The sequence below is a fragment of the Lepus europaeus genome, chromosome 20 (genome assembly GCF_033115175.1).
Source record: "Lepus europaeus isolate LE1 chromosome 20, mLepTim1.pri, whole genome shotgun sequence".
Lineage (NCBI taxonomy): Eukaryota > Metazoa > Chordata > Mammalia > Lagomorpha > Leporidae > Lepus > Lepus europaeus.
Genome location: NC_084846.1, coordinates 9,921,888 through 9,947,166, shown reverse-complemented (window position 1 = coordinate 9,947,166; position 25,279 = coordinate 9,921,888). Strand labels below are relative to the sequence as shown.

The 25,279-nt window shown below is 47.3% G+C and overlaps 2 protein-coding genes and 1 pseudogene across 2 annotated transcripts in view; 1 reads left to right on the top strand and 2 right to left on the bottom strand.

Annotated features, from left to right (window-relative positions):
- Positions 1 to 3,234: 3,234 nt before the first annotated feature.
- On the bottom strand, positions 3,235 to 6,048 carry LOC133749268 (patched domain-containing protein 3). The gene has a single exon (XM_062178485.1). It carries the CDS (start codon positions 6,046 to 6,048, stop codon positions 3,235 to 3,237), a length of 2,814 nt encoding a protein of 937 aa, XP_062034469.1.
- Positions 6,049 to 22,954: 16,906 nt separating this feature from the next.
- Positions 22,955 to 23,445, bottom strand: LOC133749854 (large ribosomal subunit protein eL29-like; annotated as a pseudogene).
- A 1,146-nt stretch (positions 23,446 to 24,591) lies between these two features.
- Positions 24,592 to 25,279, top strand: part of ADGRE2 (adhesion G protein-coupled receptor E2) — a 22,542-nt gene continuing 21,854 nt past the window's right edge. Inside the window, 2 exon segments of the mRNA XM_062178484.1 lie at positions 24,592 to 24,622; positions 25,188 to 25,238. Coding sequence (XP_062034468.1) covers positions 24,592 to 24,622; positions 25,188 to 25,238 — 82 coding nt within the window.

The window sequence follows — 25,279 nt, the reverse complement described above, 5'->3', positions numbered from 1 at the left end:
CTGCTGGACTGAATTCCTTAGAGCCAGAAATTGTGATTTTTTTTTAATTTGGTTGTGGAAAATAAAGCAGAACTTTCTTCTTGCATTAATTTCCTATAATTTTCACTTCTTTGACATCAATTTCTCCATGCAATTTAAATAACTCATTTCATTAGGCTTCCTTCTCTTTTTGGTACCTGCTAGTTTTTTCCTTTGTCATTTTTTTTTTTGTATCCCAATGTGATTCCCGACCTTGGATCAAAAACACTTGGATAGGCCCATTTATATGATAGGAAAAAAGGAATATTCTAAGAATAACTTCTTCTAAAATTCACATGACATACCAAGTATTTTCTTCTTTAAGTTCTCGCCTATGTATTTTATTTATTTGAAAGGCAGAGAAACAGAGACTGGAACAGATCCACCATGTCTGGTTCACTCCCCAAATGCCTACAATAATTGGGAAGGGCCAGGCCTAAGACAGGAGCTGGGAATTCAGTCTGGGTCTCTCAGGTGGTTGGCAGGGACCCGTGGACCCCAACCAACACCTGCTGCCTCCCAGGGTGTGCATTAGCAGGAAGCTGGAGTGGAAGCAGAGCCAGGACCCAACCCAGACCTCTGATAAGGGATGCCGGGGTCACAAGTAGCTAGTTTACCACTGCACCAAATGCCCAAGCCCCACATTTTTCCTTAAGTTTTACTAGGGGACTGTTCATTGAGTTTCACTCTTCCAAAAGAAAAAATTGCACTTAGCACCTAAGACTATAGGACATGAGAATCAGAGACCACACTTTTTCGTGTGTGTCTGCATCATTGTTTTCTACAGCATGGCCGTAGCTGCTCCTCCCGATGACGCAAACTCTGCCACATGAGTGTGCTTCATAGCTGGCTGCTGGGTGCATGCTCTCAGTAGGATCCCATTCTCTTACTCAGCACGGAGTCCACACTGCTTACGATCCAGGTAGGATGCCAGCACTCAACACAGTACCTGTTTTGGAATCCTGAATCCAGCTCTTGACTCCAGATTACTACTAACACCAACCCTGGTGTTGGTTCAAATATTTTGGTTCCTAGCACCCAAGTGGAAGACCTGGATTGAGTTCCTGGGTCCTGGCTTCAGGCTGGCCCTATTCTGACTATTGCAGGCATTTGGAGAGTGAACGAGGGAATAGGGAAGTACTCTGTGAAATTTGTTTGAAATTTAGACCACCAATCAATGTGGATCTCCTTTGAGTTGATGTGAGAAAAATTTTGTTGTTTTCATAAGCTTACTGAACTTGAGCAAAGATTCATATTTCGGATAATCATGTGATTTGCTTGTCATTGTTGGTTTCCTTTATTATTGTATCTAAATTTTTCTACAGTTGTCAGCATCTCAAATGATATTTATTTATTTATTTACTTATTTAAGAGGCAGAGTTACAGACAAAGAGAGAGAGAGGGAGAGAGAAAACAGAAAGGTCTTCCATCTGCTGGTTCACTCCCCAGATGGCCACAACAGCTGGAACTGAGCCAGTCTGAAGCCAGGAGCTTCCTCTGGGTCTCCCATGCGGGTTCAGGGACCTATGCACTGCCCTCCCACACCACAGCAGAGAGCTGGATCGGAAGTGGAGCAGCCAGGACTTGAACTGGAACCCATATGAGATGCCGACACTGCAGATGGAGGCTTAGCCTACTGTGCCACAATGCCGGCCCCTCAAATTGGTTTTAGAGATTTTTCTTTCTCAGTAGATTTTTATTCAGTTATGGTTGGCCATGTAAATGTTTCAATTTATCTCAATGTTTTATCTTCTCGCATTTGAGTTTCTTACCCTAGAGAAGATAGTTTGCCCCCACCATGTATTTTACATATAATTTTCTAAGTGTTCATTGAAAATGTCTTGTTTGCTTTTACCCTGAGGACTTTGATTTCTCTGAGTCTTTCCAGCAAGTGAGAGGGGAGCACCCACTTTATTTGCCCCTAAATAGATGCCATTTATGCCAACTTTCATTTAGTAATCCCTCCTTTCTTTATCAAACAACCACAGCCCGTTCATATGCAAAATGTCCTTTTGCTTGCATACTGAGACCGAACCTGACTAATTCAATAAACCTAGCGTCTCCACTGAGAAAGCAAGTTCTATGAACCCTGTATATAGTGTTACTTTGTGTCTAGGTCTCTGCCAACTTAGTTACTGCTCCAAGTCCAGATTGTTGCAATGCTGTGCCTTTCTCCAGTTTGTTTGTGATGTTTCATTCAGTTGCATTCACTGCTTGGTTTTGAATCCAGTCTGCTTTCCTTCTCCACACTGCTGTACTTCTACACTTCTCACTTCCCTACATTTGTTGCTCTGTAAATCACACATCTTCCTCACCTCTGTGGAAGTGCACTGGGTTTTCTTTGTCTTAGCAGTTTGTTTTGGTGGAGGCTTTGGGTTTGCCTTATATGCACTGATAAATTCCGAGAAACATAACGCCTATCAGGACTGAACCACGAATGAACAGGAAATGTACTAACTCCAAGGAAGATTTCATCAGAAATCACAAAGTCCTCTCACCCAAACAGCTCCCTCCCTGGTAGTTCCATGGCTGCACCGGAAAAGAAGAAACAAAAGTCACACAGGAAAGGACATCACTGCATATAAGGCAAACCCAAAGCCTCCACCAAAACAAACTGCTAAGACAAAGAAAACCCAGTGATTTTGCAGTATTACGAATATCAGAGGGACTTCCACATACAGAGAACAAATCACCTTTTTAAAAGAATGAAGAGAAGCAATGCTGATTATAACTTTAAAAAAAAAACACACATAAAAAACTTAGGATTCAACTTAATCGATTGTGGAACACCTGAACACTGAAAAGCATAAAATGTTGCTGTAAGAAACTGAAGACAAAAATAAATTCAAGTTTATTGATTATTGGTAAATAGGGCATTTTCTAGCCACCAAAAAAGCTATCAAAATAAACAAATTCAGTGAAGTTGCAGAACTACAAGTATCAGAGGATTTCTATATGCTGAGAATGAGTTACCCTTAAAACCACTACAGAAAACTATCCCAGTTACAATAGTAACAAAACACACACATATCTTAGGAATTAAACGTAAGCAACAACGTGGAAAACCTGTACACTGCAAGGTAAAAAATATTAATGAAAGAAACGGAAGACAAAACTAAATTTACATTTTTTATTATTTGTGAAATAGTACATTCTTATCAGATTTGGCCAGGGCAAATAGAAATTCTGTAACTGTTTTGTGATGTTCAAGTATATTCACAAACATTTTCCAAAGAATGTTAAGAACACTGGAATAAAAATAAGGCCATGAACGGCCCCAAAGAACATAACAAGGAACATAATTTTAGCAAAAGTCCTGAAAATGTATGCTTTCGCTGCAAATAAAACACACACCCCTATGATTGTGGAAATCGCGCTCTGCAGCACCGGGTAGCCCAGCAGATACAGTGCCTCGACGGATTTCCTGTCGACTAAGGTCTCAGAACTGGAAACAAACGCATAGGATATGTGTGCGGAGAAGTCAAAAGAGAACCCTATGCAAATGACGAGGTTGATCATGGATATGGAGTCCAGGTTCACGCTCCAGAAGGCCATGAACCCCACGACGCCCACAATCACCGACGTGATCGCAAACGTGACCCACAGGGAGCACACGGGGTGCGGGATCAGCAGCAGGGAGACCAGCAACATAACCGAGGACGCGACCATGACGTTGCGCACCGTGTTCTCTATGATGGCCGCGTACTGGTCGAAGTAGATGAAGGCGTGGTTGTACACCATGAGGGGCACGGCGCAGGCGGCCGCGATCTCCCGTAACTGCAGCAGCATCAGCTTCTTGCTGGTCGAGGTGGAGACGCCCATAGTCTGAACAAAGCCCCGGGAACAGACGATCTCCTTGGAAGACGAAATGTTAACGTCGTAGGTAAAAAACGGCACGCTGCCTAGAAACGCAGACACGTTGTCCATGAACGTATCCTTATCGTTGGGGTCCAGGCTGCTGTTCTTCAGATGGCTCACGTAGGTTGGCAGCCAGAACTCGGACAGGTTCTTATTGACATAGTCGTTTTTCTCCAAGTCTATCATACACTGGCCCAGCTTCTGCCGGACATCTTCTCTCCAGTAGTCAACGGGCTCGGTAACGATGACCATCACCCTGGGGCCGTAGTCGGAGAAGTAATCCTCCTCCACGTTGAAGTAGGGGATGATGTAGGAATCGTCGCTGGCCAGATTGCGCGCGTCCAGGCCCTCCTGCACTTGGAAGCAGCCGTAGATACTGCTGGTGAGGTACGCGATGTAGATCAGCACCACGAAGAGCTTGGACCAGGGGTTGGTGACGAACGGGCCGAAGTAGTCCCGAAAGAACAAGTTCATGGGGTGGACGTCCATGCCCTCCTCGTCCGGGGCGGAGCCGCACGGCAGGCAGCAGGACTTCCTGAACGAGGAGTAGCGGGGGTCCGGCTTCTTGAGCCAGTTCAAGCAGAGCCCTTCCCTCTTCCCGTCCAGCGCCATGACCGCGCCGAAGCAGGTGACGTTGTACAGGTAGCAGAAGAGCAGGCTGGTCCCCGTGTAGATGCAGAAGTATTGCACGGACCTGAAGGAGCTCATGACCCCCGTGTAGAAGGCCAGGATGTTGGTGAGCGTGGTGATGGTGATGGACACCGCCACCTTGGAGTACACCAGGGCCATGCGCTCGCGCACGCCGTCCCGCAGCCGGGTCTTCTGCCAGGCCGAGACCATGAGGAACATGTCGTCCACGCCCACGCCCAGGATGAGGAAGGGCGAGTTGGCCACGATGATGACGAACGGCACGCGGATGAACAGCATCAGGCCGAAGCTGCTCACCACGGCCAGCACCACGCAGACCACGCCGAAGGCCGCCACCCACATCTTGTTGCGCACGCAGTCCAGCCGGTAGCACGAGACCACGGCGAAGAGGATGAGCAGCGCGTAGGCCCAGTAGAAGAGCGGCACCACCGTCTCCGAGGTGGCCTCGAACTCCATCTGCCTGGAGAGGGAGGTGAAGTGCACCAGGTGGACCCTCTGCAGGGCCAGCCCGGCCTGCATGCTGGGGAAGCGGGCCAGGAAGTGCGTCAGCCAGCGCTTGCTCAGCTCGCTGTCGCGGCCGTCCTCCGTCTTCAGGTAGTAGAGCAGCCGCATGGCCTTGGCCTCCAGCAGCAGCTGGCTCATGCCCACGCTCTCGCCCAGCACGAGCTTGCCGAAGAAGCCAGCCAGGTAGACGGGGTGGCTGTCGTGGCTGTAGATGGGGAAGGACACCCGGCTCAGGTCCAGCCGCCGGTTCTGCTGCCACGCGTACAGCAGCGGGTTGCAGGGCACGCACACGGCCTTGTACTTGGCGCACACCTGCTCGAACCGGATCTCCGTCCGGTTCTCCTGCGCCGCGCGCAGGGCCTGCACCGTGCGGTCCAGGCGGTCGACCTCGGCGAACACGTCACCGTCCAGCACCGAGTCGTCGTTGGACACCACGAGGATGGACAGGTAGTTGGCCTCGGTGCTCCTCCGCGCGTCCGAGAAGCGGTGCGAGTCGTTGGTGGCGAAGTGGCCCTGCACGAAGCGCCGCTCCGCCTTGGCCGGGCTCCTGATCGGAGTGTACTGCTCCTCCAGGTCCTCCAGCTCGTCCTTGGGCAGGTGCACCAGCCCGATGCCCAGCAGCGCCGTCAGCACCATGGGCAGCAGCAGGAAGAGCCAGGGGTGCGAGCCCACGGCCCAGCCCAGGCTGCCGAAGGCGCGCGACAGCGGCGCCTCCAGGCAGCTCGTGTCGCAGTGGCGCCGGGGGCCGCCCGCGGGAGGGCACGCAGCCGGCCGCTCCGGGGGCTGCGCCGCCGCCGCCCACGCCCGCCGCTCCGCCGGCCGCGGCTCGGCGCCCCGGCGCGCCTCGGCCTCCTCCGCCGCCGTGGGGCTCGCGGGGGCCGGCGGAGCGGCGGGCGCCCCCTCGGGGCCCGGCTCGCGCCGCTGCTCGGCCTCGGGCTGCCCGGCCTCGGCCGCGGGCCCGGCCTCGGGGTGCGGCTCGGGCGCCGTCTGCGGCGCCACCTTGGCGGAGAGGAAGCTCATGGCGAGGCGGCTCGGGCCGGCTTCCCACGAGGGGCGGCGGGCGGCCAGGTAGCGGCTGAAGCCAACGCCGCCCGACGCCGCGGGAGCCTGGGAGCCCGGAGGAACCGCGAGCGCGCGAGGCCGTTGGAGCGCGTGCGGCCCGCGGGAGCCCGGATGTTGCCGTTGGCGACCACGTGAGCTCCCGGGTGCCCGGCGCCCGGAAATGGCTCTGACGACCGCGCCCGGCGCCCGGATGGTCTGCGGCGCTGCGCGGGTGGAAGACCGACCTCTGTCCCCTCTCTCTCTGTCTCTCTCTCTCCCTCCCTCTCCCTCTCTCTCCCCTCTCCTCCCTCTCTCTCTCTCTCCTCTCTCCCTCTCTCTCCTCTCTCTCTCTTTCCCCTCTCCTCCCTCTCTCTCTCTCTCCTCTCTCCCTCTCTCTCTCTCCCTCTCTCTCTCTCTCTCCCTCTCTCTCCTCTCTCTCTCCCCTCTCTCTCTCCCTCTCTCTCTTTCCCCTCTCCTCTCTCTCTCCCCTCTCTCTTTCCTCTCTCTCTCTCACTTTACCTTCAAAATAAAACTTTTAATAGAATAGAAACCATAAGACAGCAGACCGTGGGATCAGTTGGGGTTTCTTCACTAGTCAGTAGTCTGTGTAGGTTTTCTGTTTATTCGTGGTTCAGCCCTGGTATGGTGTAGGCTTCTGGAAATTCAGCCATCTCCCCTAGGTGCTCCGATTTGTTGGCACCTAATTTTTCAGAGTCATCTCTTAGGGACCTTTTCATTTTGATGGTGTGAATTGTAATTTTCCTTTTTTGTTTATAATTTGGTTTATTTGAGTCTTCTTTTGTATTTGTTGGCCTAATTTTGTTTATATGATCACATAACTAAGTCTTGTTATCGCTATTGTTTTCTATCATTCCTCTATACTTTCATTTATTTCTGTAGTGAAGTTTATTATTTCTTTCATTGTGTTAACTTGGGCTTAATGTATTTGGGCTGCATCACACTTTGTTAAGGTATAAAGTGAGGTTTTTCATTTAATATCTTTCATTCTTAATATAGGAATTACCTCTAACTTTTCCTATTGAAACTGCTCACTCAGAATTATGTCTTTTTGGGATGTGGGGCCTCACCCAACACGCAAGAGCCTCCTCGATCCGTGTCTGTGGAATCCTGCACCCTCTGTGTGACTCTGCCCTTTCAGATTCCATCACTTTCTTCCCACGCACAGCGTGAAGCACTCATCGAGTTCATGGTACTCAGTCCCGGCCATGAAGACCTGACAGAACAGGGCGGGGGGGGGGAGGTCCTTGTGCGTTGTTTGCCTGTGGATTTTCACAGAGGTGCGTAAAGATACAGGCGTTTCCAGAGAAACAAATGCAAGAAAATGAGAAGCCTTCTGGTCGGGAAACTCCAATCTAGACATACGCAGCCAAGAACAAGAGACTCCATCCACTGCCGGTTGGCTGGGTGACATCACGGATGTGAAAACACATCCTTCTTTACCGTCTTTCCCCATAACCTGTTGCTACTCTTGTCTATGTCCTAGATGAGTGAAGAGGTGAGGCAGGCCCCAGACCCCTCTGGTGGATGGAGGTTCCACATTTTCCATGGAAACACCTTGTCACGTGCAATGTTCACAGCAGGCAAATCTATTTTAAAAACTGTATTTGTCTTTATATAGGGTTGGAGGGATGAAGGCACAGTAAGAAATCATTTTAGGGGATGGGGCCAGTGCGGTGGCGCACTAGGTTAATCCTCCACCTGCGGCGCCAGCATCCCATATGGGCGCTGGGTTCTAGTCCCGGTTGCTCCTCTTCCAGTCCAGCTCTCTGCTGTGGCCCAGAAAGGCAGTTGAGGATGGCCCAGGTGCTTGGGCCCTGCACCCGCATGGGAGACCAGGAAGAAGCACCTGGCTCCTGGCTTCAGATCAGCATAGCTCTGGCTGTGGTGGCCATTTGGGGAGTGAACCAACGGAAGGAAGACTTCTCTCTCTCTCTCTCTCTCTCTCTCTCTCTCACTGTCTGTAACTCTGCCTATCAAAAAAAAAAAAGAAATCATTTTAGGGGACTAAGTTTCGTTCTCAGGTGGCAAAAATCTGAAATTGACAGTCATGATGGTTTCACATTATCTGTGTATACCTTCAATGGGCAAATTACATGATAACTACATTGAAATCATATCAATAAATCTGATTAAGAAAGTTAAAGAAAATGAGAAGTTCCAAAATGAGACAGTGCAGAGAATGAAACCAAGCTAAAAAGATAGGATTCAAAACAACCACAGTGAGCAAAACTGAACAGAACCTCAAAAAATAGAGAAACAAGATACAAAACAGCAACAATCTCAACACGGAACAGTAACCTGACAAACACTTGGGCATGAGATAATACCATACACCCAGTTCTTAGAACTTGGTAGACTCAGAAATGCCCAGGAGTATTTGTTGAGTTAATCATGAGTTGCGACTCGTATGCAAGTAAATGAACATTTAATATACGACCAGGTTGTCTCTCTGTTTGATAAGGAAATGATGGATAGTTAAATAAAAGCTGGCAGAAATTGTGTCCATCTGAAAGGAGATTAAGTCAGGGCCCCCCACACACACATGCTGGAACAACAGAGAGGAATTAAATTCCGCAGTGTGAAAGAGAGCAGCCCATGTTTGATGAACACTTAAAAAACTATAGATCAGACAAATGTGGGACAATCTGTCTCCTGCAAAGCAATCAACTCAGACGTAAGCAGATAAACACATTGAACTAATTAAAATTTATTTGCATGGTCCAGAATAGCCTACCAGAAACCTACTGAGAAAATAACCACCTGTAAGAATCGTTTGAGATGCTGAGAATTCTAGACAAATTTAGAAATATAGGTAACTCATAAAACAGGCAAATCAGATGGTTATTCAAAACACGAATCCTACTCAAACTCAGCAAACTTAAGAAAACAACAAAAGCCTGTTTCACCTCCATGGGCTCAAAGAAGTCTCACGTTGACTGGAGTTGCAAATTTCCACCAAGTCACACAGGGGCGTTCCCTACATTTTTCTAGCAGGAATGGAAAGTGTTACAATGTGCTGGGAAACAATTGGGAGGCAGCTGTATACAATCGATAATGTATATTATAGTGTGATTATTATATACTACATATTAAGTATAGAATCTGTAATACAGATATGCTTAAACTCAGAGTTTGTACATCTCAGCACCATGAGAATTCTGAGACCATTCTCTATGGTGAAGTCCATCCTGTGCATTATGGGATATTCAGCAGCACCACAGGCCTCTCACCACCCCTTCCCAGGGTGACAACCAAAAGTATGGCTGGATGTCGCACAATGGCCCTTGGGGGACAAGATCAGCCATGGTTGAGAACCATACTTTCAATTACCTCAAACTCTTTCAGTATAAATGATGTGATGGTGATTTCATAAGAGAAAGTGGGAAGGATGATGAAAAACGGGTATCACAGCCTCCCTGTGAAATAAGTGGCCACAGTGAAATGATAATTGGCATCAATACTGGTAGATTAGGGAGACCCTTGAAAGAAACCACGTATTGAGAAACAAGGATTAAGGGTGGTATACTGGGGAACAAATGGTTGCAATGAAGCACGAAGAATGTTTATGCCACACACAGGGTTCTACTGAAGCATCTGCATTAAAGGTATATGAATTATGAGGGTACACCACCCAGAAATACAGCTTGGGAAGTGACTAAGGACTTAAGGTACAATCAATGGCAGTTGTTAGTATAGTCAGGTTGAGTATGATGGTTTCCAAATAACTCTGTAAAGCAAAATGTATTAAACACCTAAATCTAACTTCTGGGGTAAAAAAAATATTGAAAAAGTGTAATAGATGGACATCATAATGGACTAGGGATTCAAGATTAAATTGCCAATGACCAGAAATAAAAGAATATCATAGGAGGACTCTGGAGAAAATTATTTGGGAGGAAGGGGGGGAGGGAGGAAGGGAGGGAGGGAGAGAGAGGGAGAGAGGGAGAGAGGGAGAGTGGGAGAGAGAGAGAGAGAGAGATCCCATCTACTGGCTCACTCTCCAATTTTGCTCCCAATAGCAGGGGCTGAGGCAGAGCTAGGAACTCAAATTGGGTGTCCCACAGGGGTGGCAGGAAACCAGCTACCTGAGCCATCACCACTGCCTCCCAGGGTCTGCACTAGCAGAAAACCGGAGTCAGGAGCCAGAACCAAGGATTGAACTTGGATACTTTGATATGGAATGTAAGCATCCCATCTGGAGCCAGAATCACTAGGTTCAGAAACCTACTGGGGGTGGGGGAGCTGGCGCTGTAGTAGGTTAAGCTTCCACCTGTGGCACCCACATCCCATATGGGCGCCGGTTCAAGTCCTGGCTGCTCCACTTCCAATCCAGCTCTCTTCTATGGCCTGGGAAGGCAGTAGAAGATGGCCCAAGTCCTTGGGTCCCTGCACCCATGTGGGAGACCCGGAAGAAGCTCCTGGCTCCTGGCTTCAGACTTGTGCAGCTCCATCTGTTGCAGCCATTTGGGGAGTGAACCAGCAGATGGAAGACCTTGCTCTCTGTCTCTCTGTCTCTCCCTCTCTATATATGTAACTTTGCTTCTCAAATAAATAAATCTTTCAAAAAAAGAAAAGAAAAGAAAAAAGAAACCTATTAAATGTAGGAGGAAGCAGTATTTTAATGCAATGGTTTAGATGTTATTTTCCCCCATGGTTCATGTGTCAGAAGCTTGGTCCCCAGGGTAGAAATGTTAAGAGATGGTGGGGACTTTAACAGGTGTGGTCCAGAGCAAGATCATTGGGACTTTAAGAGGGGCCAGTGCTGTGGCATAGCAGTTAAAGCTGCCACCTGCAATGCTGGCATTCTATATGGGCGCTGGTTCAAGTCCTGGCTGCTCCACTTCTGATCCAGCTCTCTGCTGTGGCCTGGGAAAGCAGGGGAAGATGGTCCAAGTCCTTGGGCCCCTGCACCCACATGGGAGACCTGGAAGAATCTCCTGGCTCCTGGTTTCAGCCGTTGTGGCCATTTAGGGAGTAAACCATCAATGAAAGCCTCTCTCTCTCTCTCTCTCTCTCTCTCTCTCTCTCTCTCTCTCTCTCCTTCCATCCCCTCCCCATAACTCTGCCATACAAATAAATAAAAATTTTTTAAAGATGATCTTGTGAATCCTTAACTTTAAGCTTCTGGCAAATGTGTGTGTGTGCATGTGTGTGCGTGTGTCCCAGGAGGTGGCTTCACCCCTGTGCCAGAATGCCACCCTGAACCATGTGTTTTCACTCAGCAACCCACGTGGTGCTGTCACACATTATACAGGAGGCTTCAACAATTGCATGCACACAGTAATTACAGGATGTGTATATTTTGGTGCAAAGGAATTTTGGAATGTCACATTTTTTATACTTTTCCATAAACTTCAAAAACAATTTTTAGTTATTTGAAAAGTCAGAGTGACAGAAAGAGAGGGAGAGACAGAAATAGAGATCTTCCATGAGATAGTTCACTCCCCAAATGCCCACAATAGCCTGGCTGGGCCAGGCCAAAGCCGGGAGCCTAGAACCCCATCCAGGTCTCCTCTTTGGGCAACAGGAACCCAAGTACTCGGGCTGGCATCTGTTGCCTTCCCAGGAGCATTAGCAGGAAGCTGGATGGGATGCTGAGCAGCTGGGACTGGAAGAGGCACTGCAATATGGAGTTCAGGTGACCCAAACAGACGACTCTCTCATGTGCCACAATACCCACCCTCCATGGATGCTTTGAAAGTCCCTTATGTGTGTGGATTTCAACATTTTTGGTATCTAAATAAATTTAGCCTGTTTCTTATTTTCCATGAACTTTTTAAAGTATACTCGTATATAAATGGAACCAGGAAGCACATACTCCTAGTTTTTTATAGTTCCTTTAATTCTGTGCAGCTTACTGTAGGTAAATCTACCCACACACACACAGTGAACTAGTCAAAAGCAAAAATATCACAGCTCCTTCATAGGTAGGTGAGTCACTCTTAACACAGGTGGGAGACAGGTGGGAAAGAAGCAAGGTCAAATAGGAATACAGAGCAGTGGGGTTACATCTAAGGCAATTTTCACAGAAAAACTCAGAACGTAACTCAAAACATTGACCTCAATGTGGAAATGGAGTCAACTGATACCTAAATTGGTCCAAGACAGGAGAGCACTACAACCACACACTTATCCTGTATGAGCCTTAGAAACACGATGTAGACAACACCCAATACACACAGGAATCAAAACACCACACTGCACCTCACGAGTATGTGCAAATATCGTGTGTCAAGCTCGTCCACAATGCAGGGGCAGGCATTTGGCCTCGTGGTCACCATACTGGTTGGGATGCCTGCATCCCACATCCGTGTACCTAGGTTCCATACCTGGCTCTGACTTCTGTCTCCAGCTTCCTGCTAGTGTAGACTCCAGGAGACAGAACACTTGGGTCCCTGCTACCCATGTGGAAGACCTGGATGGAGTTCACAAATCCCAGACTTGGCTCCAAATGCGGGATGCTGCTAGCATTTGGGGAGTGGGGAGTGAACCAGTAGATGGAGCACGTGCTCGCTCACGTTCTCTCTCTCTCTCTCGCACACTCTCACTCAAATAGATAGGTGAATGAGTGAATGAACAGATGAATGAATGAATAATGTAGACTCCCAGCTCAATAGTCATGGGATGCAACACCACCACACAATCTCATTTGGTTCTCATGGATTTGTTTTAAACAACTTGGTTCAGGGATGGCTCCACACACAGCAATGTCTAACTGACACAGGAGTGGAAGCAAACAGAACTCAGGGCAGTAGCGATAACCTGCTGCTTTTAGCCTTGGGCACTTGCTCTGGTATTGGGAAATGCATAATTACTCTGATATCCAAGTCTATGTCAGACAAGTGCACTCAAGACCGACTCGTCGGCGATTCCTTCCTAGGGAGCAAGGAGAGGTTGCCAGGACGTGCGTGGCTGCAGAAAAGTCATGACCCAGGAGCCACGACCAGACAGGAAGTCAAGTTCTGCCATGAGCGCTCCTTTGGCTGTGAAGTCTAAGGAGATTCCTGAGGACAAAGAAAAAACGTGACAGCCAACGTGGACACTGCCATGGAGCCAGGAACTTCTTCTGGGTCGCCGACGTGGGTGCAGGGGCCCAAGGACTTGGACCATAGTCTACTGTTTTCCCATACCACAGCAGAGAGCTGGATTGGAAGAGGAGCAGCTGGGACTCGAACCGGCGCCCATATGGGATGTTGGCACTCAGGCCAGGGCTTTAACCCACTGCACCACAGTGCCGGTCCCATCACCAGACATTTTAACAGAAACAGGAGGACTGCTCAGCAAAAAATGAAGCAACAAACCTGACCTGAACAAACCTGGGCCTTCACATTTCAGCAAGCAGCTGTGCAGTTTGGAAAAGAAGCATTTGCATAATAATGGAAATATTGTTTAAAGTCTGCTTCACCCTGTCTTAGGCCATCTCCCACTCTGAGGCCACATTAGTGAATCTGCTGGTCCAAATGTCTTCCATGTAGATCCCACTAGGAGACAGGCATGTATTTGCTAAGCAGCTTCTGCCAGTGCCTGGGGTGAGCTGTGTGGACGCCGTGTTGAGTAAGAAAACGGGATGTTAACGAGAGCATGCACCCAGCAGCCAGCTATGAAACACACTCGTGTGGTAGAGTTTGATCATTGGGAGGAGCAGCTATGGCCGTGCTGTAGAAAATGATGATGTGGTGCAGCAAGTTAAGCCCACCCACACCCCATATAGGAACGGTGTTCGAGTCCTGGCTGCTCCACTTCTGATCCAGCTCCCTGCTATGGACTGGGAAGGCAGTAGAAGATGGCCCAAGTGCTTGGGACCCTGCACCCACGTGGGAGACCTTGAAGAAGCTCCTGGCTCATGGCTTCGGATCAGTCCAGCTCTGGCCATTGCAGTCATCTGAGAAGTGAGCCAGCGGATGGAAGACCTCTCTCTGTCTCTCCCTCTGTGTGTCTGTAACTCTACCTCTCATGTAAACAAATAAATCTGGGGCTCGTGCTGTGGTGCAGCAGGTTAAAGCCCTGGCCTGAAGCACCGGCATCCCATGTGGGCGCTGGTTCTAGTCCCAACTGCTCCACTTCCAATCTAGCTCTCTGCTATGGTCTGGGAAAGCAGTAGAAGATGGCCCAAGTCCTTGGGCCCCTGCATCCATGTGGGAGACCTGGAAGAAGCTCCTGGCTCCTAACTTCAGATCGGCACAGCTCCAGTCATTACAGCCATCTGGGGAGTGACCATCAGATGGAAGACCTCTCTCTCTCTCTCTCTCTGCCTCTCCTCTCTCTGTGTAACTCTGACTTTCAAATAAAATAAATAAAACTTGGGGCCGGCACCATGGCTCACTTGATTCATCCTCAGCCTACGGCACCAGCATCCCATATGGGCGCCGGGTTCTAGTCTTGGTTGCTCCTCTTCCAGTCCAGCTCTCTGCTGTGGCCTGGGAGGGCAGTGGAGGATGACCCAAGTGCTTGGGCCCCTGCACCCGCATGGGAGACCAGGAAGAAGCACCTGACTCCTGGCTTCGGATCAGCACAGCACACCTGCTGTAGCGGCCATTTGGGGAGTGAACCAGCGGAAGGAAGACCTTTCTCTCTGTCTCTCTCTTTCACTGTCTATCATGCTACCTGTCAAATAAATTTAAAAAATAAATAAAATAAATAAATTTTTAAAAATAAATAAATAAATCTTTTTAAAAGTCTCTGCATTTCACTGATCTTTTGTATTGTTTGTTTTGTTTCAATTTTTTTATTCTCTAATTTTAAATACTTCCTTCCTCCTACTAATTTTGGATTTAGTTTGTTGTTTTTCTAGGTCCTTGAGATGCATTGATAGCACATTCATTTAGTGGCTTTCCAATTTCTTGATGTAGGAACCTATTGCTATAAAATTCCCTCTTAGCACTGCTTTTGCTGTATCAAATCAGTTTTGATATGTTGTATTGTCACTTCCACTCATTTCCAAGAAGTTTTTTACTTCCGTTTTGATTTCTTCTATGGTATGTTGTTCAGTCTCCACGTGTTTGCATATGCTCTAGAGTTTCTTAAGTTGTTAATTTCCAGCTTCATGCCATGGTATGATTTGAGTCTTTTTTAATTTGCTGAATTTTTAGGGTCTATCACACAGTCTGTCCTAGAGAAAGTTCCATCCACTGGTGAGAAGAATGTGTATTCGGCAACTATGGGATGAAATGTTCTGTTGATAGCAGTTAGTTCCATCTGGTCCATAGTGTTGATGAGCTCTGCTGTTTCTTTGTTGATTTTCTGTCCAGCTGATCTGTCCATTGATGAAATGGGGGCATGGAAGTCCCCTATTACTATTGTACTGAATGTCTCCCTTTAGATCCATTAACATTTGTTTTAAATAGCCAGGCACCCTGGCATTGTATACACATACATTTACAATAGTCACATCTTCCTGCTGAACTGATCCCTTAATCATTGTATAATGGCCTTGTCTCTTTTAACAGTTTTTGTGCTAGTCTATTTTGTCTGATATTAGGATTGCTATAGCTGTTAATTTTTGCTTTTATTTAGCATGGAATATCTTTCCCCATCCTTTCACTTTAAGTCTGTATGTGTCTTTGTTGGTGAGGTGGAACATGCCTCAACACTCAAGGCAATATATGATAAATCCACAGCTACCATCATATCAAATGGAAAAAAGTTGGAAGCATTTCCACCTAAGATCTGGAACCAGACAAGAATACCCACTGTCACCATTGCTATTCTTTTTTTAAGATTTATTTTATCTATATGAAAGACAGAGCTACAGAGAGAGGTAGAGACAGAGAGAGAGAGGTCTTCCATCTGCTGGTTCACTCCCCAGATGGCCACAAAGGCCAGAGCTGCACTGATCCGAAGCCAGGAGCCAGGAGCCTGGGTGCAGAGGCCCAAAGATTTGGGCCATCTTCTACTGCTATTCCAGGCCATAGCAGAGAGCTGGATTGGAAATGGAGCAGCCAGGACTAGAACTGGCGCCCATATGGGATGCCAGCGCTTCAGGCCAGGGCATTAACCCGCTGCACCACAGCGCCGGCCCCACCATCACTATTCAATACGGTTCTGGAAGTTTTAGTCAGAGCCATTAGGCAAGAAAAAGACATCAAAAGGATACAAATTGGAAAGGAGGAACTCTAATTATCCCTGTTTGCAGAAGACATGACCCTACATATAGGGGAACCAAAAGGCACCATTAAGAGACTATTGGAACTCATAAGAAATTTTGGTAAAGATGGAGGATATAAAAATCAACACACAAAAGTCAATAGCCTTTGTATACACAAACAATCCCATGGCTGAGAAAGAACTTGTTGAGTCTGGCACTGTGGCGCAGTAGGTGAAGCCTCCACCTGCAGTGCCGGCACCCCATATGGGTGCAGGTTCGAGTCCCAGCTGCTCCACTTCTGATTCAGATCGATGCTATGGGCTGGGAAAGCAGCAGAGGATGGCCTGGGTCCTTGGGCCCCTGCACCCATGTGGGAGACCTAGAAGGGGCTCCTGACTCCTGGCTTCAGATCAGCTCAGCTCCAGCCACTGCAACTGTTTGGGGAGTGAACCAGCCTCTCTCCCTCTCCCTCTCCCTCTCCCTCTCCCTCTCCCTCTCCCTCTTCCTCTCCCTCTCTCTCTTCCTCTCTCTTTCTCTCTCCCTCTCTCCCTCTCTCCCTCTCTCTTTCTCTTTCCCTGCCTCTCTGTAACTCTCTGCCTTTCAAATAAATTAATTAATTTTAAAAAACTTGTAAGATCAGTCCCATTTACAATAGCTACAAAAAAATTAAATACCTTGAAATAAATTAAACCAATGATGTCAAAGATATCTACAATGAAAATTACAAAATACTAAAAAGAGAAATAGAGCAAGACATCAAAAAATGAAAAAAAAATCTTCCATGTTTGTGGATTAGAAGAATTAATATCATCAAAATGCCCATACTACCAAGGAATTTACAAATTCAATGCAATCCCAATCAAAATACCAACAAGATTCTTCTCAGATCTAGAAAAAAAAATGATGCTAAAATTCATGTGAAAACACAAGAGACCCCAAATAGCTAAGTCAGTCTTAAACAACAAAAACAAAGCTGGAAGCATCACAACACCAGGCTTCAAGACTTACATACAGGGCAATTATGCTGATTATATATTTTTGTTGGCACAAAAATAGACATGTAGACCAACAGAACAGAATAGAAACCCCAGAAATCAATACACACATCTACAACAAACTAATCTTTGATAAACAAGCTGAATTCAATCCCTGAAGAAAGGACAGTCTCTTCAACAAATAGTGCTTCAACAATGGTGAAAATTGGACCTATATGTGCAAAAGTATGAAACAAGATTCCTACCTTATACCTTACACAAAAATAAACTCAAAATGGATCAAGGACCTAAATCTATGACTTGATACCATCTATTTACTACAGAACATCAGGGAAACTCTGCAAGACACTGGCATAGGCAAAGACTTCTTGGAAAAGACCCCAAAAGCACAGGCAATCAAAGACAAAATTGACACATGAAATTACATCAAGCTGAGAAGTTTCTGCATCGCAAAAGAAATACTCAACAAAGTGAAGAGGCAACCAAAAGAATGGGATAAAATATTTACAAACTATGAAACTGATTAAGGATTAATATCCAGAATCTATAAAGAGCTCAAGAAACTCAACAACACCCGGTTGCCCCTCTTCCAGGCCAGCTCTCTGCTGTGGCCCGGGAGTGCAGTGGAGGATGGCCCAAGTCCTTGGGCCCTGCACCCCATGGGAGACCAGGACAAGCACCTGGCTCCTGCCATCGGATCAGCATAGTGCGCTGGCCGCAGTGCGCCTACCGCGGCGGCCATTGGAGGGTGAACCAACGGCAAAAGGAAGACCTTTCTCTCTGTCTCTCTCTCACTGTCCACTCTGCCTGTCAAAAATAAAAAAAAAGAAACTCAACAACAATGAAACAAACAATGCAGTCAAGAAATGGGCAAAGGACCTGAACAGGCATTTTTCAAAGGTTAAATCCAAATGGCCAACAGACACAAGAAAAATGCTGAGAATCACTAGCAGCGAAATGCAAATCAAAACCACAGTGTTTCACTTCACCATAGTTAGAATGGCTACCACCCAAAAATTAAAAAAAAAAAAACATAATAAATGCTGGCAAGAATCTGAAGAAAAAGGTACCATAATTCGCTGTTGGTAGAAAAGTAAACTAGTCCAAACATTATGGAAGACAGTATAGATATCCCTCAGAGATCTGAAAATAAGCCTACCACATGACCCAGCCATCCCACTCCTCAGAATTTACCCAAATGAAATGAAATAAGCTTATAAAAGAGGTATTTGTACCCCCATGTTTAACAACAGGTAAGGTATGAAATGAATCCAGATGTCCATCAACTGATGACTAGATAAAGAAAATGTGGTTTATATACACTATGGAATACTACTCAGCCATTAAAAAAGAATTAAATCCTGTTTTTCACAGCAAAATGGATGCAACTGGAGACCATTACTCCTGGTGAAAAAAACCCAGTCTCAAAAAGACAAATATCATGTGTTTTCCTCAATTGTGGTAACTAACATACAGAGTACAAAAATAGTAATGTATACAAGAAAAATTCACATCTTCAGATTTGATTATTGTTTATATCCCTTGTCTATACTCTAGAGGAACAGTGGTTTTTCTACTTACTACTTATTGAATTCTTTATTTAATGGGGGATTAAGTTTGTGATTATAAAGCAATTGAAAGTATATCATCATAAAAATTAAAAGAAACATAAAAAGGAAGGAGGAGGGAGAGAGAGTGAGAAGTATCATTATGTTCTTAAAACTGTATACATGATGTATGGCTTAATGATCCATATGGTCTCCATATCAATATTTGTTTAAAAAGATATGAAAAAATAAATGGCTATACTGAAAGAGAGACTGCTTTAATTGGATATAGCAGAAAGATAAGAAAGCATAGGTAGTAAGAAAGCTTCATTTACAAGATGGAGCTGTGGACTGCAAACTAGACCTTGCTTATAATCCGGCTGAATACACATTCAAGAACAAAAAGAAAATCTAAATAAAAATTATTTTGATTGAATAGGAGCTGTACAGGTAACATTCATTCTTCTAATAGCCCTTGAGTCAAACAGAATATCAAAGCTGAATTTAAATTGATTAAAAATTAACCAAGCTCAGGACTGGCATTGTGGCATAGTGGGTTAAGCCACTGCCTGCAACACCAGCATCCCATATGGGCACTGGTTAGTGTCCTGGCTGCTCCACTTTGATCCAGTTCCCTGATAATGGCCTGGAAAGCAGCGGAAGATGGTACAAGTGCTTGGGCTCCTTCCACCTCCAAAGGAAACCTAGGTGGAACTCCTGGCTCCTGGTTCCAGGCTGGCCCTGCCTGGCCACTGAGGTCATTTGGGAAGTGACCCAGCAGATGGAAGATATCTCTCTCTCTGTCTCTTCCTCTGAAACTCTGCCTTTCAAATAAACAAATAAATCCTTTTTAAAAAATTTTAAAACTGTATATATGAAATGCATTAAATCTGTTCATTTTATATAAATAAATAGTAAACTTAAATTTTAAAAGAAGGGAAAAATGTTTTAAAAAGTTGTATTTATTTATTTGAAAGGCAAAACTACAGAGCCAGAGACAGAGAGAGAAATCTTCCATGCGCAGGTTCATACCCCAGACAGCTGGAACAGAAGTGGAGCAGTGGGGGGCCAGGGTTGTGGTATAGTGGGTTAAGCTGCTGCCTGTGACACCAGCATCACATATGGCCACCGGTTCAAGTCCCAGATGCTCCACTTCCAATCCATTTCCCCAATAATGTGGCTGAGAAAATACCAGAGAATGGCTCAAGTGCTTGGGCCCTTCCACCCACGTAAAAGACCTGGAAGAAGCTCCTGGCTCCTGGCTCCAGATCAGATCAGCTCAGCTCAGCTCTGGCCATTGCAGCTATTTGGGGAGTGAACCAGCAGATGGAAGACATCTCTCTCTCTCTCTCTCTATCTGTCACTTCCTCTCTCTCTCTGTAACTGTGCTTCTCAAATAAATAAAATATTTAAAGGAAAAAAAGATTTCATGAAGAGAAAAATAATTTAAAAAAAGAAACCACCTGTGAAACTAAAAGCATAAAACAACTATATTTCAAAAAATAGAGATGACTCTTGAATTACACTAAGGAAGTATTATATGATGTCACATTGGACATCACATAATTTTCCATAGAATTTATAATATAATGGTTATTTACCTTATACCCGGGTCCTAATTGACGAACTACAAATCCCCGTGCTGTGTTGAGTACTTCTCTGAACACACAACCGTGACTGAGCCAATTTCAGAAGAACTTATTTGCATCAGCAGTCTCTGAAGATCTGAGAGGGTGCTTGCTCCTTGTTGGCACCGATTATCTTTATCCATCCTTTCACTTTCTTTTTTTTTTTTTTTTTGACAGGCAGAGTGGACAGTGAGAGAGAGAGACAGAGAGAAAGGTCTTCCTTTGACGTTGGTTCACCCTCCAATGGCCGCCGCAGCCAGTGTGCTGCCGCTGGCACACCGCGCTGATCCGAAGGCAGGAGCCAGGTGTTTATCCTGGTCTTCCATGGGGTGCAGGGCCCAAGCACTTGGGCCATCCTCCACTGCACTCCCGAGCCATAGCAGAGAGCTGGCCTGGAAGAGGGGCAACCGGGACAGAATCTGGTGCCCCAACTGGGACTAGAACCCGGTGTGCCAGCACTGCTAGGTGGAGGATTAGCCTATTGAGCCACGGCACCAGCCTCCATCCTTTCACTTTCAGTCTGCGTGCACCCTTGTTGGTGAGATGTCTCTCTTGCGGGCAGCAAATAGATGAGTCTTGCTTTATAATCCATTCAGCCAGTCTGTGTCCTTAAATTGGAGAATTTAGACCATTTACATTCAAAGTGACTACTGGTAAGTGTATGCCCAGATCATTGAATCCCCAAAAAGTCACCAGAGACTCAATCTCACCGAAATGCAAAAGCAAGGTTTATTCTGGAAGTACAAGCTGCAGCAGGGACCTCATCTAACCAACCGACACAGCGGAGGTTAGAAGAAGGCCCCAAGCCTCATTCGGGAGCGTTTTTAAAGGAAATAGCCACAAGGTTACATCAGCAGGGGCTCACAGTAAGGGGACACTTCTGATTGGTCGGGGCTACTCATGGCTGGCCTGGCTTCTTCTGGTTGGCTTGGGTCTAGAGAATTTCCTTATTTAGTCCTAATCTGTGAGCTTCCCTTTGGTAAGTTTTGGTTTCCACAAAATGCTTGCTTTTACGGGAACTTGGACCTGCTCCAGAAAATGGAGGCTGCTTTTCAAAATGGAGGCACTTCGGCTCTTCAGTAAGTAACCAACTTGACTATGTCATTTTTCCAGAAATATTCCTAATTTTTTTAAAGATTTTATTTGTTTATTTGAAAGTCAGAGTTACACATAGAGAGAGAGAGAGAGAGGTCTTCCATCCGCTGGCTCACTCCCCAAATGGACACAACAGCCTGAGCTCTGCCGATCTGAAGCCAGGAAAGGAGCCAGGAGCTTCTTCCAGGTCTCCCACACGGGTGCAGGGGCCCAAGGACTTGGGCCATCTTCCTCTGCTGTCCCAGGCCATAGCAGAGAGCTGGATTGGAAGTGGAGCAGTCAGGACTCAAACCGGCGCCCATATGGGATGCTGGCCCTGCAGGCCAGGGCTTTAACCCACTGAGCCACAGGCGCCAGCCCCAAAATTCCTATTTTTCAACTTTGAATTTCCTTTATAGTTTTACTGGAAGATTTTCTGCCTTCCCATTCTTTCCTAATGGTGAGTCCTGGAGCCTGTGGCATATTGAGAGGCTGAAGGAATCTCACAGTCTTCCATGGGAGCCCAGCCCCTGTCAATCCTCCCAGCCAGACTCAGTGAGAAACGTGAACTTTTCCTCTCTGATCAAATCCCTGGATCCCCACTCACTTCGCAATCTCGCCTTCTACCAGGCACAAACAAACGTCTCTGCAGCTGGCACTGAGGTCGGAGTGGCTCCTGCTCCCTGCCTGCCGCCAGGTGCCCGTTCCCCGGGGTCACTGCTCTGGCTCCTACCACAGACAAGATGGCGTCATCTCCCCTCCAACTGCGGAGGCAGCCGCTTCCAGTTCTTGTCCAAGATGGCGCCTGCCCTCTCTGGGCGCCATTGTTGGGGGTGGGGCGGGAAGAGAGCGGACACCCTGTCGCCCTCAGGGCTCCAGGCCAGCCTCAGGGACAGCATAGCCCGCGAGGCTCTCCCTCCAGCTAGGTCACCAGTGGCAGCGGCAGTGTGAGCTCACCTCAGTCTGTGGAGCCAGTGCTTTCTCCAGCTCTGGGCTGCTGGGGCCGGGTGTGTCATGTCCGTGCTGGTTGCTGCTCATCTGCACCATCCACTCAGATCCACAGCCTCCCCGCTCCTCCCTCCACGGGATCTCCACTGTAGCTCTTCCTCCAGCTCTCCCCTCAGCATGCACTTTCTCCACTTTTTTGGTTTTTTTTTTTTTACTATTTTTTTTCCTAGCCTGGAGCAGTCCACCCTTTCCTTAGTCCACCATCTTTTTTTTTCCCTGTCTCAGGTTTATTTGTACAAACAGCACAGGAGGACACTAGCCCCATGCAGACAGCAGCCCAAGGGTCACACCAGTCCTTCTGCCCTTGCATTGGCAGGCACAGGCTGTTACTAGGGAGCCTTTGCGGGGGGGCTGGGCATCTTTGGGAGGAGCCTGAGCCGGAACTGGGGCTGCAGGTGTGGCCTGGGCCTTGGGCTTGGTTTGGGCCTGAGCCTTGGGTTTGGCTTGGGCCTGGGCCTTGGGCTTGGCTTGGGCCTGAGCCTTGGGCTTGGCTTGGGCCTGGTCCTTGAACTTGGCCTGGGCCTGGGCCTTGGGCTTGGTTTCAGCCAGGGCCTTGCCCTTGCCCTTGCTCTTGATTTGAGCTTGAGCTTAGGCCTTGATTTGAGCCTTGACCTTGCCCTTGATTTGGGGCTCAGTCTTGGCCTTTGCCTTGGTCTGTGGCCGGGACAGCCTGAGACCCCTAGCAATGCAGGCACGGGCACACCTTCCAAGCTTGGGGTGGGCAATGTAGGCAAGTCGATCAAGCTTCCGGCTGACACCCTTCGGGATCGTGGGCTTACTTCCTTAGGCTTGACCAGGGCCTTGATAGCTTCAGCACGTGCAGCCATAGCCTTGGCGTTGTTGGCCTGCATCTTCTTCAGGCCCTTCTTGTTGTGCTTCTTGGCAAAATGCATGTTCCTCAGGAACTTGGGGTCCACCCCTCTCAGAGACTCGTATCTTTGTGGTCGCGGTTTCTTGATGCCATTTCTGTGCCATTTTTGGGACTGGTTGTGCATGGTGTGGTTCTTGGACTTGGCCATGTCTGCACCGTAACCCGCGGCTGCCGAAGCGCCTGGGACCAGAAAGAGAAGCTAGTCCACCATCTTGGAATCCCCCTCTTTATATCTTTTTAAAAAAAAATATTTAAAATGTAAAAATAAAAAAAGAGGTCTACTCAGATCTTGCCTCCATGTCTTAACTGGATTAGTTTGCTTTTGTTGAGTTTCTGGAGCTCCTTGTATATTCTGGATATTAATCCCTCACAGATGCAGACTTTGCAAATACTTGATCACATTCTCTCCACTCTGCTATTTCCTTTGCTGTGCAAAATCTTCATAGCTTGATAAAAATCCATTTCCTATTTTTGCTTTGCTTCCTGTGTTTGGAAGATCTTACCCCAAAAAAAAAGGTCATTGCCTATGTCAGGTATGGAGGGGTTCCCTGTGGTTTTCTCTCGTATTTTTATAGCTTCATGTTTAACATTTAGATCTTTGATCCATTTTGAGTTGATTTAGGTATAGGGTGTAAGGTAGGGATCTCGTTTCAAATTTCTGCATATGGAAACCCAATTCTCCCAACACCACTGATTGGAGAGACACATTCCTGAATTTAAAAGATTGAAGAGTCGGGGCCAGCACCATGGCTCACTTGGTTAATCCTCCGCCTGCAGTGCCGGCATCCCATATGGGCACCGGGTTCTAGTCCCAGTTGCTCCTCTTCCAGTCCAGCTCTCTGCTGTGGCCCGGGAAGGCAGTGGAGGATGGCCCAAGTGCTTGGGCACCTGCACCCGCATGGGAGACCAGGAGGAAGCACCTTGCTCCTGGCTTTGGATCAGCACAGCGCGCCGGCCGTAGAGGCCATTTGAGGGGTGAACCAGCGGATGGAAGACGTTTCTCTCCATCTCTCACTGTCTAACTCTACCTGTCAAAAAATAAATAAAAAATAAAAGATTGAAGAGTCCACTCCAGTTTCTCAGCACAGTTGCTAGAAATAGGAGGCAAACTCTTTCAACCGTGATTTCCTGCAGAGTTAATCATGGGACACCTTAGGGAAGTAGTCATCTAGACCTGTGGTTTCCTAGATCAGCTCATCTTAAACACGAGTCACATTTTAAAGAGGAAGCATTTTTAACTCACGCAGACCGATACCTACAGTCCTCCTTGCCTGGGCTCCATGACTTCCACACCATGAAAATCAGCTGTCGGAGGCTGCTGCCAGGTAAGTGAGATAATAATGATGACAGACAAGTAAACACTTCTGCAGCTGTCTCTCTAGCTGGAGAATCTTGCCAGTCCTTGGATTTCTGGCTTAGGTCCCCACTGTCTCTGTAAGGGAGGGAGGAAAGATATTTTCAGAATGTTCGCTCAAAAATGAGGAAGGAAAAAGTAGTTCCTACCACTTATGCCTTCTGGGAGGACCCAGCATGCAGCAGGTGCTCTTAGTGTCTTTTAGAATTATTAGGGAATACACCGTTTTTTTAGGAGTGGAACTTGCCTTAGGGCCATAGCTCTGGGCTGTCACTCAACAAGAAAGCAACTTCCAGGCAGGCTGCACCTACCTTCTCCTTGGTCTTGCCTGACTTCCCAGGTGTCCCCGATAGGTTGGATTAGGGAGAGGGGCTTCAGTCATCCACAGGGCCAGCTAGCACCCCCTAGATTCAAAGTGATGGCCATAATTTTCCCTTGAACCAAGAAAGGACTCACCCCCATGTTTCAGATGCATCCTCCTTTGGCCTCCTGTCCTTGCTCCGGGTCCCCACTGACCCCTCTCTGTCTCCCTGCAGCACTGGGGGTCCTGCTGACTCTGTCGGGAGCTGGAGCCCAGGAATCCAAGGGTGAGTCTGCTGGGAGCAGCCAGAGCCTGGGGCAGGGGCTC